The sequence below is a fragment of the Tachyglossus aculeatus genome, chromosome 1 (assembly GCF_015852505.1).
Source record: "Tachyglossus aculeatus isolate mTacAcu1 chromosome 1, mTacAcu1.pri, whole genome shotgun sequence".
Classification (NCBI taxonomy): domain Eukaryota; kingdom Metazoa; phylum Chordata; class Mammalia; order Monotremata; family Tachyglossidae; genus Tachyglossus; species Tachyglossus aculeatus.
Genome location: NC_052066.1, coordinates 133,967,740 through 133,982,543, shown reverse-complemented (window position 1 = coordinate 133,982,543; position 14,804 = coordinate 133,967,740). Strand labels below are relative to the sequence as shown.

Genomic DNA, 14,804 nt, shown 5'->3' with positions numbered 1-14,804 from the left:
TCAAACACTTCACTCCAGCAACTTTGCCTGTACTTCAAAATTAGTAGCAAAGAAGCCTACCTTAGCACTGGATGAGAAATAATACTGTAATAAGACATGAAAGCATCTATTATTGATCTTTGGATCCTCTAGAAATGAGTAGGCCTTCTGCCAAGGAAACTAAAATCCCCCTATCTCTGAGGAATCAGTCTTGCTAATCCAGCATGGAATGTTTCACTGTAATGCCCCCACTGTTTCTTTTTCAGAATTTCGAACATTATGTAAAATACATTCTGTGTTAATATTTTTAGGGTAATATAATGGAATTGAGCATTGTTTGGAATAGGACAGGAAAATTCAATGACAGACATAACAGAAGACAGATAGACTCATCCACACCTTCACCGTTTAAAAAGAAATCTGCAAGGAGAATGGAAGCAGATACATATTTTTAATGATTCTTGTTTAACAACCTGCCTTTCCATTTTCCCCTGCAGATCTGTTCACCAAATCTCCACTGGTGACAGCTGCTTTCAAGAGCTGGATCATTCTTATTTCTCATTATGGAATAATATCGTCAGGGTAGACTTTCCTTAAAGTAAGTGCTAAAGGAGAGTAGCTTCAGATGAATTGCAGTCTGCTTCACTTTGTGCTTTCATAATGCTGATTTTCCACTTGTGACATAACCATCAGTGAAGCTTTCAGTACTGCTTCACTTAGAGCCCAGCCACTTTTACCTTTCATTTTTTATTAAAACCAGCTAAATCATATCCCTTAACCTACCATAAAAGGTACCATAAAAACTTAATCACCTGACATGCATGAGGCCAAAACCAGTCCATCTAACTGGATATTCCAGATAATTGAGTTTTATCCTGGCACTATCGGAGGTGCAGGCTTTTTCTGACATGGGCCTTCATGTACTACAGGGCTATATGGGGTCATTGCCTCAGGGCTGGTGGGAGTCCAGGTGACCTCAAGAGAATCCAAGATCATCTCCTAACTCTGGGACTGTTCCCTCAAGACCCTGAAGATCCCAGACAGACTCCTTATAGGAGTATTAGGCAGCCTCTCATAAAGGCTCACAGAGCCAAGAGATGTGGAATCCAGATAGGGAAGTTTTATCGGCATTTTACAAATCTGAATAAAAAACCTGAACCACTGTGTCACAGGCTTGTCACATTGACTGTGCTGTAGGAAACCCATAAAAGAGAGAAATTAAGGTGAAACAGATAAAAAAACTCACACAAAAAATCAATGTGCCACTTTTAAAAAATGTTCTATAAATGATCAAATGTATTAGACAATACATGGAGGTGAAGGCCAAGTGGTATGCTTTAAAAACCTAACAGGCCAGGCTAAAACTTCACAAAATATTTGAAGTTAAGGAAAGGACAAGAAAACCTTCATACTCCAGGGGCAAAGGGGCTCTTTAGCCGATGCCACCCAGAAGCCATTGAAATATCTTGAGACAAGATTGCTCTCAATGGACTTGAGTTATCCTCAGGGTTGAGTGGCAGAAACCTCTGGCTACTCTGTTGCTTTGTCCCCTGCTGATCACTAATTCCTTCTCCCCCCACCCCCAATCTCTTCTGGTCTGGGTCTCTGCTAGAAATTTTCCATGCGGATACATGGTTTTCTCTCAGATTACATGTTACTTTAGGGTATTTTACATATAAAGTTGTTTCCACTATCCTCTCTAAGCAAAAGCCTTGGTCCCTGTGGCTCTAAGCACAGCTCAGAAAACTCTCTGTATTTCTACAATTATCTCTGGGTCTAGAGTGGCCAAACCTTAGCCTCTGTACCACTCTACTGATATTTTCATTAGCTGTGATAATGAATAAACATTGGCTTTGGTTCATTCTGGTGGAGAGTCTAGTTCAGCCATGATGCCAGAGGCCTTTCCAGAGTTAGCAAAAGATCCTGGCTAGCTTCTCTCACATTTTTTTTCCCCTGAATTATTCTGAAAGTATAATGATCCCTATTCTTATTAGTTATAATCCTAACAGTGTAAATCAGATAAGCGGCTCCAATCTTAGGAAGCAGCATATGCTACTGGCTCTTTGAAGCGGCAGCCCATTTTCACATAACAACCATACACAAGGGTAGCATTTTTCATCAGTGGGAAAAAGATGAGAGAAATAAAAACTTCATGCATATTCAGAATTGCTGTATTATTCTTATTATGAAATCAAGAAGGCAATAGATATGTTCTTACTTCAGCCACCTTATCAGGTGCGATGCTTCCTTCATATGGACAGCCCAGTGCACAAGACACATACCTAAATGTGAAATACATGTAAATGCACTGTATATGATTAACTTTTTCTACACAAACGGAAATAAAAAAGTCAAATAGATATTACCGAACTATATTTTATACACCTCTTGTCTTTTCATCCCACAGATTTACCATGAATCAACTAATAATAGATTTTTTGGATGCTGACATTTTCTACTATGCTGTCTAAAGACAATCTTGTCAAATTTGACAATATTCAAAATTGTTCCAGAGCAGTGGGATGAAAAAACAAACTTGTTTATTAAAAAAATCACTTGATAGTTTATTAAGCCCTTACTCTTATTCTCCTTCTTCCAGGATCACACTGCAACAGTTCCAACCTATACAGTATCTGCCATATTCTCAGGTATGTCCAGTAAGCAATTCCAGCTTTCAGTAGTTCGTATTGTAAGTTGTATTGTAAGTTCTTTGTTGTGTCTAATGCAATTGTCCCTTCTCCAATTGGTCACAGTCATTTAATCAATCATTATTTTTGTTTTATTTTTTCAAAATTATTTGTTATTATTAACAAGAATAACAATATTATTTGTTAAGTGCTTATTATGTGTCAGGCACTGTATGAAGCACTGGGGTGGATACCAGAAAATTAGGTTGAACACAGTTCCTGTCCTGCATGGGGCTCACAGTGTTAATCCCCATTTTACAGATGAGATAACTGAGGGACAGAGAAGTGAAGTGACTTGCCCAGGGTTGCATAAGCAGACAAGTGGTGGAACTAGGATTAGAACCCATGACCTTTTGATTTTCAGGCCCATGCTCTATCCACTATGTAATGCTGCTTTCCATTGAGTGCTTACTATGTGCCAGGCATTGTAGCATGTGCTGGGGTAGATACAAGCTAATTAGGTTGGACACAATCCATGTCCAATGTGGGGCTTACAATCTGAATCCCTAGTTTTCAGATGAGGTAACAGGCACAGAGAAGTTAAGTGACCCGCCCAAGGTCACACAGAAGACAAGTGGCAGAACTGGGATTAGAACCCAGTTGCCCTGATTCTCAGCTCCATGCTCTATCCACTCAGTCACACTGCTTTCTTTTATGCTTATTCTATGCAGCACACTGTACCAAGCACTTGGGAAAGTACAAAAGAGTTGGTAGACAAAATGAGTACAGAATGAGATGGAGAACATCGAACCAATAGTCTTCTACCTGCCATTATTATATTTAAGGAACTTGTCACCCTTCAGCCTGTTTAACTCTGGCCCAACAATCCCAAATTCTTTTAGCCTTCACTCATTGCTTCCATTTTCCAAAGCTTTGACTACTTTTTTGCTCTCTTCTGGACCCTTTCCAAATTTTCCACAACTCTCAGGATGTGGAACCCAATACTGGACATAATGCTCTCGGTAAGGCCTGAAAAATGACTGGCATAAAGAGCCGATTATGTCACAACTCCCATATGTCCCTTTCCCTTGAACATATCCCAGCAGTGTCCTTTTTTTTTTATTAACAAATGCTACACTGTTGAGCAGTATTACTCAAAGTTACCTCAGCCTTTAGTCCCACTATGTAAAGAACATGTGAAAAAAATATTTACTATTATTTCAAATACTTAGACTTACAAGTTTTTTCAACACTGTCCTACTGGAATTCCTCAATTTAAAACTCAAACAACTAGAGGGGACAGTTCAATCTGAACAATTACCACTTCATTTTCTAGCTCTTCTCGCAAAAGGTACACTGAAACTGACTTTCTCCACCTGTCTAAAATCTCCATTTCCTTCCACTGGTTAAGGCCAGGAAAGGAGGGCTTTCATGGAAGTAGGATTCTTGATTCTTGGATAACTTGGAGAAGAGAGTGTCTGGGCAAAGTTCTTTATGCACAGACTTCACATATTTAAAATTTGATTTTTCCTTCCCACTCCTTTACTCTACACAACTGATACAACCAAACAGCAGATCAATAGCAGTTATTAAGCACTTAGCATTGTATGCACAGGTTGGTTTTGTATACAGATAATTATTGTGAACAGTCCTTCCAAACTCTACCCATCAGCCACAATGGCTTTCTGTTGACACTGCACTGCTCCTGAAACAATGTCCATTACTTGAGTATACATTGCTCTGGTGCTTCTGCTGTTTTCGGCCCAGGTCTGCCTGGTTGAACTGAGGAAAACTATGTTTTAGGGGGGCGATTTTGCTACTGCTGTAGTTCTGTGTTTTCCTTTTTTTTTTTTTCTTTTCCCTGGTTTTTTGTAAGCCACTCTATCATTCTTGGAGATGTCTTACCAAAAAAACAAGATTCCAGTGGTTTCTGCTAATATTCTATTTGGTGACCACAGATTACCTACCTTCTTATATATCACTTTGTAATTGCAGGTTGAAGAACCCCGGAACAAGAAAATGTGGATAGCTCATTGCATACTATCACCACTTCTGCAAAAACAACTCAGGCCCACTTCCTGCATACCTATCCCCTCTGTATCACTGGTGTCTGAACGACACTCACCCTAAATGGCAAGGAGTCAGAAAAGGTAATGCTATTGCATTTCATGGGCAGAGTGTGCAATTCAGCAAGATATTTTCAGATAGGGGTACTGTGGTGAATGACTTTTCACCATTATTAACAGCAGCAGCTTCATGGACAAATCTACTATTGAGTTTTGATGTGGAATAATAGATTTTTGATAAAGATGTGTATAATTGGCAAAAGTATTTTTGTCAACTAGCCATATCTCCAGTTTAGAGCCATGAGATAGCAAAATAATTTCTTTATTTCTTTTGTTCTTAGGAGAAATGCCTCAGTCCAGCAGAACAATTTTTTTATGGTATTTGTTACACCTTTACTAAGTGCCAAGCACTGTAGTAAGGTAAACACCGCCCATGCCCCACATGGGGTTCACTGTCTTAATCCCCATTTTACAAATAGGTAAGTGAGGCAAAGACAAGTTAAGTGACTTCCCCGAGGTCATACAGCAAAAATGTGGCAGAGCAGGGATCCAAACCTGGATCCTTCTGACTCACAGGCCCATGTTCCATCCACTAGGCTACACCACATCTCGTAATTGGATTACAGCAGTTCTTCTCCTAAAGGTAATAGTAATAATTAAGTGCTTACTGTGAATGAATAATACTTACTAAGTGCTGAAAGGAAAAGTATTTGCAGCTTCTCCTGAAGGAGTAATGGTTTGGGTTTTGAATTTAAAAGGAATACAAACTGCAGATGACCTGAACATACTAAGTTAGTTTATTATAGTTCACCTTATAGATAATTGGCTTGAAACATTTGGTCATTATTCACATTGAGAATTTTTGCTCCCTAAGAGATAGCACAAAGGAAGACTCCTCAGACAAAGAACTTAAAACCTCACCTGGAGAGTTGTGAATTGGGAGGCTGCATACCATTTGTAAAGATGGCGCCTACACACTACAGTGTCTCTCCTTGTTCTTCGAATACAATTTCTCTATCTCAACTGGTCTGGCTGTATACTCTGAAGAATAGTCTGTGGCACTGGTGGAATTTTGCTGACATGGACAGGATAATCTGGGATATCGTTTGAAAGGAATTGGAGCATTTAGTACAATATGCTGCTCACAGCAAGCATTCAATAAAAAACATTGATTGATTGATCTTCTCCAGAATTTGGCAATTTTTGGTGTATCCCATAGAGGCTGTATAAAGCAAAATCACTAGCCAAATAGCAGATGACATGGTTGAACTGATGTATTCAGCCAAAAATTCATTTAACCTCCCATTGGAAACCCAAATATGTGGCTATATAAAACATACAAATATTCCTTTTTAAACAGATGCCCCTGAGAAATAAACAAAAGAAGAATGGAAAGAAGCTGGGGATTTTAGCTCACTGCCTGATTTTCATTAAACCATTTGTGTACTATAGCATGCCAAGCTTTCACAATCAACATGTGTTAAAGACATATCTACAGTCAAATTAACCTCATCACTTAGTTTCAGAAATACCCTATGGTCACAACTATAGCTGTTTATGTAGCCGGAAACTCAGCTTCTTAAACTCAGATGTCGATGCTGAACAGCTATTATAACAGGGTAAATTTGGATGTCGTGTTGCCACCCCAATTCAGATGTATTTATTTTTATTGGTCAGACAAGAATGCACGTTTAAGCCTTTCACAGAATGCAGAAGTTGAAGTTGATTTGTTACATGCCCTCATATAGGAAGTTGTTTGTCAGAGCAAATTTTGCTACTGGGCAGAGGAAAGGAGAACAAGTAATGACAGATGTCTTCTTCAAGAAATGAGGACATTTTCTACTAGCATTCAAGTACCGAGCAAACAAATGAACCCACTATCCACAGGCCATGACATTTCTTTTTTCTTTACTTTCAACTAAATAACAAGCAAATTGCTTTTGTTAGCTGTCTAGCTAAACCCCAATAATAAGACTAATGAAAAAGCTCAAAGAAAGTCCAACTGTTAGAAGCCACCTTCAAAAAGGTCTTAAATAATGTCTTATCTGGGCCTAGACCTGTGATGAAAAATGAATATGCAACAAGAGAAGTTAGAGAAAACAGCATTCAATGTGGAATAAAGTCTGTTCCAATGCTTATAGCAAATGACTACAGAGTTGTTTCAGAAAAAACTAAAGGCATAAACTAGGGCTTCAGAAAATCTATTTGTGAACAAGCAATCAACTTAGTGATTGAAAAAGTGAGTGTTCTGGTCCTCTTTAATTTTATAGTTGGTTAATTTGTAGCCTACAGAAATTCCTCTGATCACATCCTATTCAGTGCCTTCTTTTGATGTCCACAATTAGCCTCATGCATTACAAAATTAATAGTTTAGGAAAACAGCAAAAGTACTACGAAAAATAAAGTGAAAATGGGAGACTGTGTCCAATAGAGTCTCTTTTATGGCATCAGAAATTGAGGATACTCTTTCTAAAACTATTTACAAACTCATCCAAAGAAACAAGGGTGTATATATATATATACACATATATATTTATATAGATCTTTCTATAGATACATATATCTGCTGTATATAGATACACATTTATATGTTTATATACGTGTGTGTGTGTATGCGTGCGTGTATATACCACAGATTTTATCAGTCCTACCAGATTTTCAAGAATCTACCGCAGTGCTCAGTACAACGCTTGACCCATAGTAAGTGTTTTACAAGTACTATGTCAAGTTTTCAGTCTGTCATTCCTGTGGTAGATGGCCTCTCATTTTATAGGGGCTCACTCTACAGAATACTGCAGGCATTCAATTGTTTTGTACATATGGATATTATATATATATATATTTATCTGATTAATAATAATAATTAGGGTCATGAATATATGTATTTGCATATGCATATACATATAGTTATTCTAGAATGATCATTTTCTCTCTGAAAATGTGTATGTGCAAATGTATAGCCCATATACTCATAAAACTATGAACGAGGATGTAAACATGGTGGGAGATCTATGATAACCAAAGAATGAACATGATGATAAGATGGAGCTATTAAAATTAATTCAAAAGGAATGTTCCAAAAGGAGAGAGGAAAAGGGAAATTTTTATATACCTAAAAATAGCATGAAGAGAAAGCATTTTGCTCACAAAGGATTCAAGACTTCAGAAAATAACCAAGAGAAAAGCAAAAAGTAAGCAAAAATTTTTATGGGCAGCTTAAGGGAAAAGCAGTGTTGCCAAATAGAAGGAGCACAGTCCTGGGAGTTAGAGGACCTGGGTTCTACTCCTGACTCCACCACTTGTCTGCTGTGTGACCTTGGGCAAGTTATTTAACTTCTCTGTGTCTCAGGTTCCTTATCTGTAAATGGGGATTAAATCCTATTTCCTCCTACTTCTACCTCCTACTGTGTGCCCCATGTGGAACAAGGACAGCATTCTACCAGATTTTCTTGTATCTACCCCAGTGCTTAGTTCAATGATTGACACGTAGTAAGTGCTTAACAACTTCACTGTGGGAAGGGAATGTATCTGTTCACCGTTGTACTCTCCCAGGTATTTAGTACAAAACTATGCACACAGTAAGTGGTCAGTAAATATGATTGAATGAAGTACCATAATTAAGTTTTACTCTGTCATCACTGTGATACATGCCCTCATTCTACTGTGGCTCCCTGTATAGAATACTGCATGCATTCAACTGCTTTAACTCAAGTAATGTGCAATGGGGCTCCAGATAATAATTATAGTATTTGTTAAGCATTTACTATTTTCCAAGCATTTTTCTAGGCACTGGGGTGGTTACAGTGTAATCAGATTGGACTCAGTCCCTGATCCATATGGGGCTTAGTCTTAATCCCCATTTTATTATTCAATTCAATCATATTTCTTAAGTGCTTACTGTGTACAGAGCACTGTACTAAGCACTTTACAGATGAGGGAACTGAGGCCCAGAGAAGTGAAGTGACTTTCCAAAGGTCACACAGAGGACAAGAGGCAGAACTGGGATTAGAACATATGAAAACATTATGGTCTTTAAAAAAGTCTACCCAATTACAAGCATTCATTTTCCTTGATCATTTGACAGAGTATTTGTCTTTGCAGTTATCCCCTGACAAAAAAACTGAACTAGGTAGAACAGAGTCAAGTGATTGGGAAAATCAGCCCACTAAGCTTTTCCTATATAAACAGTTAAGAATGAGCAAACATTTAGGACAGACCTAACAATGCCCAGCATGCTTTCATTCAAGTTTGGAAAGGTTCTGTAGAAAGCTTGTTTGCAATTTGCCACTTAAGTATCTAGGATTTGTGGCAATTTCCTCCAATCAACATTTAGATATCAGAATAACATTTGCTGAAGCCAACAATTCTTTTATGCTTACAAATAAATACAGTTTAGATAAAGGCAATCCAAATTTTGTTGATTCCATGAGGAGAGTATGGTTAAATAAACCAAAAATTATGTGTAATGGAAAAAACAGCAGTTTGAGATTTTCAGCAAGAACCAAATATGAGGCTCTTGAGGAACTGAGTTGAATGAGAATGTTACTGAAGATAATCTAATCTGACAAACTACTTTTGCACACATAGAAAGCCGAATAAAAAATAAAACAATCACACATCATCATGCAAATAAAAGCAAATTAAATTTTATAGTACAAACACAGAATGACCCAATATATCAACTATTGGCCTGGTCTCTATTTTTGTTTTGTATTTTTACATCACTACACATCGCACAGTATAGCAATATTATTCACTTATTTTGGCCATCCAGGAGGCAATGTAACAATAATCACGATATTTGTTAAGTACTTACTATGTCAAGCACCAATCCCGCCCCCTCCTACCTCACCGCCCTTCTCTCCTTCTACAACCCAGCCCACACCCTCCGCTCCTCTGCCGCTAATCTCCTCACCGTGCCTCGTTCTCGCCTGTCCCACCGTCGACCCCTGGCCCACATCCTCCCCATGGCCTGGAATGCCCTCCCTCCGCACATACACCAAGCTAGCTCTCTTCCTCCCTTCAAAGCCCTACTGAGAGCTCACCTCCTCCAGGAGGCCTTCCCAGATTGATCCCCCTCCTTCCTCTCCCTCACCAACGCCTCCCCATCCCCTCTACCTTACATCCTTCCCCTCCCCACAGCACCTGTACATATGTTATTTAAATATGCTTGTATGCATTTATTACTCTATTTATTTATTTATTTTATTTGTACATATGTATTCTATTTATTTTATTTTGTTAATATGTTTGGTTTTGTTCCCTGTCTCTCCCTTCTAGACTGTGAGCCCACTGTAGGGTAGGGACCGTCTCTATATGTTGCCAACTTGTACTTCCCAAGCGCTTAGTACAATGCTCTGCACACAGTAAGCGCTCAATAAATACGATTAAATGAATGAATGAATGAAATACAAATTAATCAGTCACAGTCCCTGTCCCATATGGGGTACACAGTTGAAATAGACAGTCTGACTAACCCCTGCCTTCCTTTTTCATCCTTTCAGCCTCCCTTAGTACCTATGTACATGTATGCTTATTTATCCTACTTGTTAATTTATTTATTCATTTTCTGATGACTTTCATTTTTATCAGTTATTTCTAGACTACATATCCAATTGGTGTTAGCTGGTTCACCTCAATTAGAAACTCCTTGAGGGAAGCGACCATATCACTTACTTTGTTTACTAAGTACTGCTAAGTGCTGGTCAGTACTCCCATTTAATTCCATGAAAATCAGAAAAGAATATTAAAACAAATAACTTCCCAAGGAAATAGTAAAAGGCATTATTGCATTGCAAAGCCCCGAAAAATTGACCAGAATGTTGACACGTGATCAAATAGCAACGTAAAGACATACCAATAACGAACATTTTGAATTAGCTTAGTTTCGTGTAAAACGGCAACATATCCTTGTTTTTCCTCCTGCTCCACTATCTGTAAGTAATTATTGTCTGTATGTCCAACCCACTAGATCAAGCGATGCTATTTGAGTGCTTACCCGTCCATTTCTTTACCTTCCTTAGAAGCCTATATCATCTGCCTCCACCACCAACTGCAGATTCTAGTAACATTCATCTACGACTCCTACCACTCCTCAGGTCCTACCTCTACTTTTTTAATCATTTTGATCCCACTGTCACATTTTTTCTCTCTTTCTTCATGTCTACACTGATCCTTCAGGACTTCAATATCCACATAGTCGTTCCTGATGACCCTTCCGCTGCTTACCTTCTCTCACTCCTCAACTCCACTGACCTCCTGCACCATCCCACCTCGCCTTCTCACTAACTTGGATACACACCCAATCTCATCATCTCTGGGCACTGCACAATCTCTACCCTCACCAACTCTGAAAAACCTCTGTTTGACCAAAACTTCCTCACTTGACTTCTCACCCACACACCTTTTCCACATAAATCTGAACTATTCCCTCACAGGGACTTCTGATTTTTTGACCCCCAATCCAATTTTCTCAACCCATCATGCCCCACTTAGCCTCCATTCCCAAACTATCCTTTGATGACCAAATTGACTTTCTCAACACCATCCTCTCTACTGAACTGCCCTAACTCTCTCCCCTATCCCTTCATTGATCTCTTACCACTGACCCACAGCCCTGGATCACCTCCACAGTCTATGTTCTTCACTCTTGAGCACAAGCCTCAAAGTGCTGCTGTTGGAAATCGAGATAACAGGCCGACTTCACGTTTATCCTTGCGTGCCTTAACTCTGCCCTCTCCTTTGCCTGGGAAAATTATTTTTCCACTCTTATTGACACCCATGTCCACTGCCTTGGCAAGTTGTTCCAGATATTTAACTACCATCTCAAACCCTTCCCTCTCCTGCTGTCTCCCCAATCCCTGGCCCCCTGTGACCTGGCCATTTACTTTGTTAAAAAAACTGACATGATCAGATGTGATCTCCCTAAAATTGCCCCTGTCTCCCCCCACCTCCTAGCCCTTCTTCAACTCTTCCATCTTTCCCAGCATTACCTTTAGAAGAGGTCTCCTACCTCCTCTTAAAATCTACCCCCTCCGTCTGCACAACCAACCCCATTCTTTCATACCTTATCAAAACACTTTCCCCCTCCCTTCTTTCCTCCTTAACAACCACCATCAACAGTTTGCTCTCCACTGGCTTCTTCCCCACTGCTTTCAAATATTCCCATGTCTCTGCTATCTTAAAAAAACCCTCCCTTGACCACAAGGTTCCCTTCAGTTATAGCCCATCTTCCTTCTTCCATTCCTCTCCAAACTCTGTGACTGAGTTGTTCACATCCTCTCTCAATTTACTTTCCTCAAATTCTGTCCTTGCTCCCCTCCAATCTGGCTTTTGTCCCCTTCACTCTATAGAAACCACCCTCTCAAAGGTTGCCAATGATCTCCTTCTTGCCAAATTCAACAACTCTATTCTGCCCAAATTCTCCTCCACCTATCAGATGCCTTCAACATTGTCAACCACTCTCCTTCTCCTGGAAATATTATCCAACCTTGGCTTCACTGACACTGTCCTCTGTTGGTGATCCTCATCTCTCTGGATGCTCATTCTCAGTCTCCTTCATGGGCTTCTCCTCTGCTTCCCACTTACTAACCGTGGGTGTCCCTCAGGCTTCATTTCTGGGTCCCCTCCTATTCTCCAGCTACACCCACTCCCTTCGAGAAGGAATTCAGTATCTCCTCTGTGAAGCTTATACCCAAATCTACATCCTGAGCCCTGATTTCTCACACTCCCTGGAGTCTTGCATTTTCTCCTGCCTTCAAGATATCTCTACTTGGATGTCCTCCCATCACCTCAAGCTTAACATGTCCACAGCAGAACTCCGTAACTTCTCACTCAAACCCTGTCCTCCCTCTGACTTTCCCATCAATGTAGGTGGCACCATTATCCTTCCTGCCTCACAATTCTGTAATCTTGGTCTTATCCTTGACTACTTTCTCATTCAACACACATATAAATTCATCAGTAATTCCTGCTGGTTCCACCTTCACAACATAGCTAAAATCTGCCCTTTTCCCTGCATCCAAACTGCTACCACGTTAATACAATCACTTATCCTCCTTCCACCCACCCTAACTTGCTCCCTTTATTCCCATAGCACTTATGTATATATCTGTAATTAATTTATTTATATTAATGTTTGTCTCCCCTCTAGACTGTAAGCTCACTGTGGGCAGGGAATGTGTCAGTTTATTGTACTCTCCCAAGTGCTTAGTATAGTGCTGTGCACACAGTACACTCATAAACATGATTGAATCAATAAATGAATGGATGAATCCTGCCTTGATTTTTGTACTGGCCTCCTTGCTGGCCTCCCATCCTCCTATTTCTCCAGTCCATATTAGACTCTGCTGACCAGATCATTTTTCTACAGAAATGTTCAGGACATGTTAGAGGTTTCCCATCCACCTTCACATCAAACAGAAACTCTTCACAACTGGCTTTAAAGAACTCAGTCACCTAACCCCCTCTTACCTCACCTCTACTCTCTAAAACCCAGACTGCATGCTTCACTCCTCTTATGCTATCCTTCTTATTGTTCTTCGATTTCATCTATCTCACCTCTGACCACTCACCCATGTCCTGCCTCTGGTCTGAAATGCCTTTCCTCTTCAAATCTAACAAACAATTACTCTCCCTGCATTCAAAGCCTGATTGAATAACTGTGGTATTTGTTAAGTGCATACTATATGCCAGGCACTGTTCTAGGAGCTGGGGTAGATACAAGGTAATCAGGTTGTCCCACATGGGGCTCACAGTCTTAATCCCCATTTTTCAGATGAGGTAACTGAGGAACAGATAAGTTAAGTGACTTGCCCAAAGTCACACAGCTGACAAGTGGCGGAGTTGGGATTAGAACCTATGACCTCTGACTCCTAAACCCGTGCTCTTGCCGCTAAGCCATGCTGCTTCCAAGAAGCCTTTCCCTGACTGAGCTCTCCTTTCCTCCTCCACTCCCTTCTGCATCTACCTGACTTGTTCCCTTTATTCATCCTTCCTCCCAGCCCCACATCACTTATGTACATATCTGTAATTCAAATTTATTTATATTACTGTCTGTCCCCCTACAGACTGTAAGCTCAGTGTGGGCAGGTAATATATCTGTTTATTGTTATGTTGTACTATCCCAAGCACTTAGTTCAGTTCTTTGCACACAGTAAGTGCTCAATAAATATGATTGAATAAAAAAATGAATGAAAGAGCCTGGCTCATAGTAAGCACATAGTAAATACCATAAGAAATAAACAGGGTGGATAAATCCCATGGCAATGCAGGGTGAGCAATACTTAACTACTTTCACTGTTTAACTCTTCAGTTGGGGATTTTTACTCTTCTTTTCAATTTCCCTGAATTTCATTTTTCCATGTGTAAGAAGACATGGAGCAGTCAACAGCCTATATGTTTTTGGTTAGTCTGTTTCTTCAGACAACGGAGAAATACATTTGCTTGGCTCTGATGATAAATACTATATATAATATTGAATTCATCTGGCTAAGGCCTTCCATGGGTCAACCAATGGTCAAATGAGGCCCAGCCAGAGACTACAAAATTACTAAATCTTACATTTCAACATCTTTTTATGACTTGTTCTTTAGGGTAATAACATTGGTAACTTCGACTGATAGGCAAGTGTTTATTTTTTTAATTTCCTAACAAATACATAAAGATACCCTCTAATATCAACTTTTATAGCAAACATTTTAGTAGTACTTTTCACTAAGATTTGACATGCTTGAAGAATGGGAGTATTTCTTTCCTTTAAAAGAATGTTCTGCCTGTTTCTGATGACCGATGTTGTAAATCCTAAATTGTTTAGGATGTAACATACATCTACATCTCTGAAGCCTGATATCTTAGTGAATTGGGAATTATGAATTTCATTATCTTGAAAAATATCTTGGCAATACAAGTACTTAATATTTAATTTAGATATTATTATGAATTGCATTGATAGAATACAAGCAAAGTGGTGCTTGACTCATTTTTTAATAGTAATAATGGTTTGCACTGAGCCATCCACATCTTCCCTAAACCAACTGCACACCTTATGAAACATCTGGTTAGAAAATTGGCACAGTCTCAGCAGAAGACCCCGCTGTCCCCTCGTCTGGTTTATATACATTTAATCTGACAC

General features: G+C 39.4%; 1 protein-coding gene across 3 annotated transcripts in view; it reads right to left on the bottom strand.

Moving 5' to 3' along the window:
* HMGCLL1 (3-hydroxymethyl-3-methylglutaryl-CoA lyase like 1) overlaps positions 1–14,804 on the bottom strand; it is a 200,724-nt gene that overhangs the window by 100,269 nt on the left and 85,651 nt on the right. For all 3 annotated transcript variants that reach the window (XM_038746535.1, XM_038746544.1, XM_038746551.1), the window contains one exon: positions 2,198–2,261. In XM_038746535.1, the coding sequence (XP_038602463.1) occupies positions 2,198–2,261 (64 nt within the window). The remainder of the gene's footprint in view (positions 1–2,197; positions 2,262–14,804) is intronic.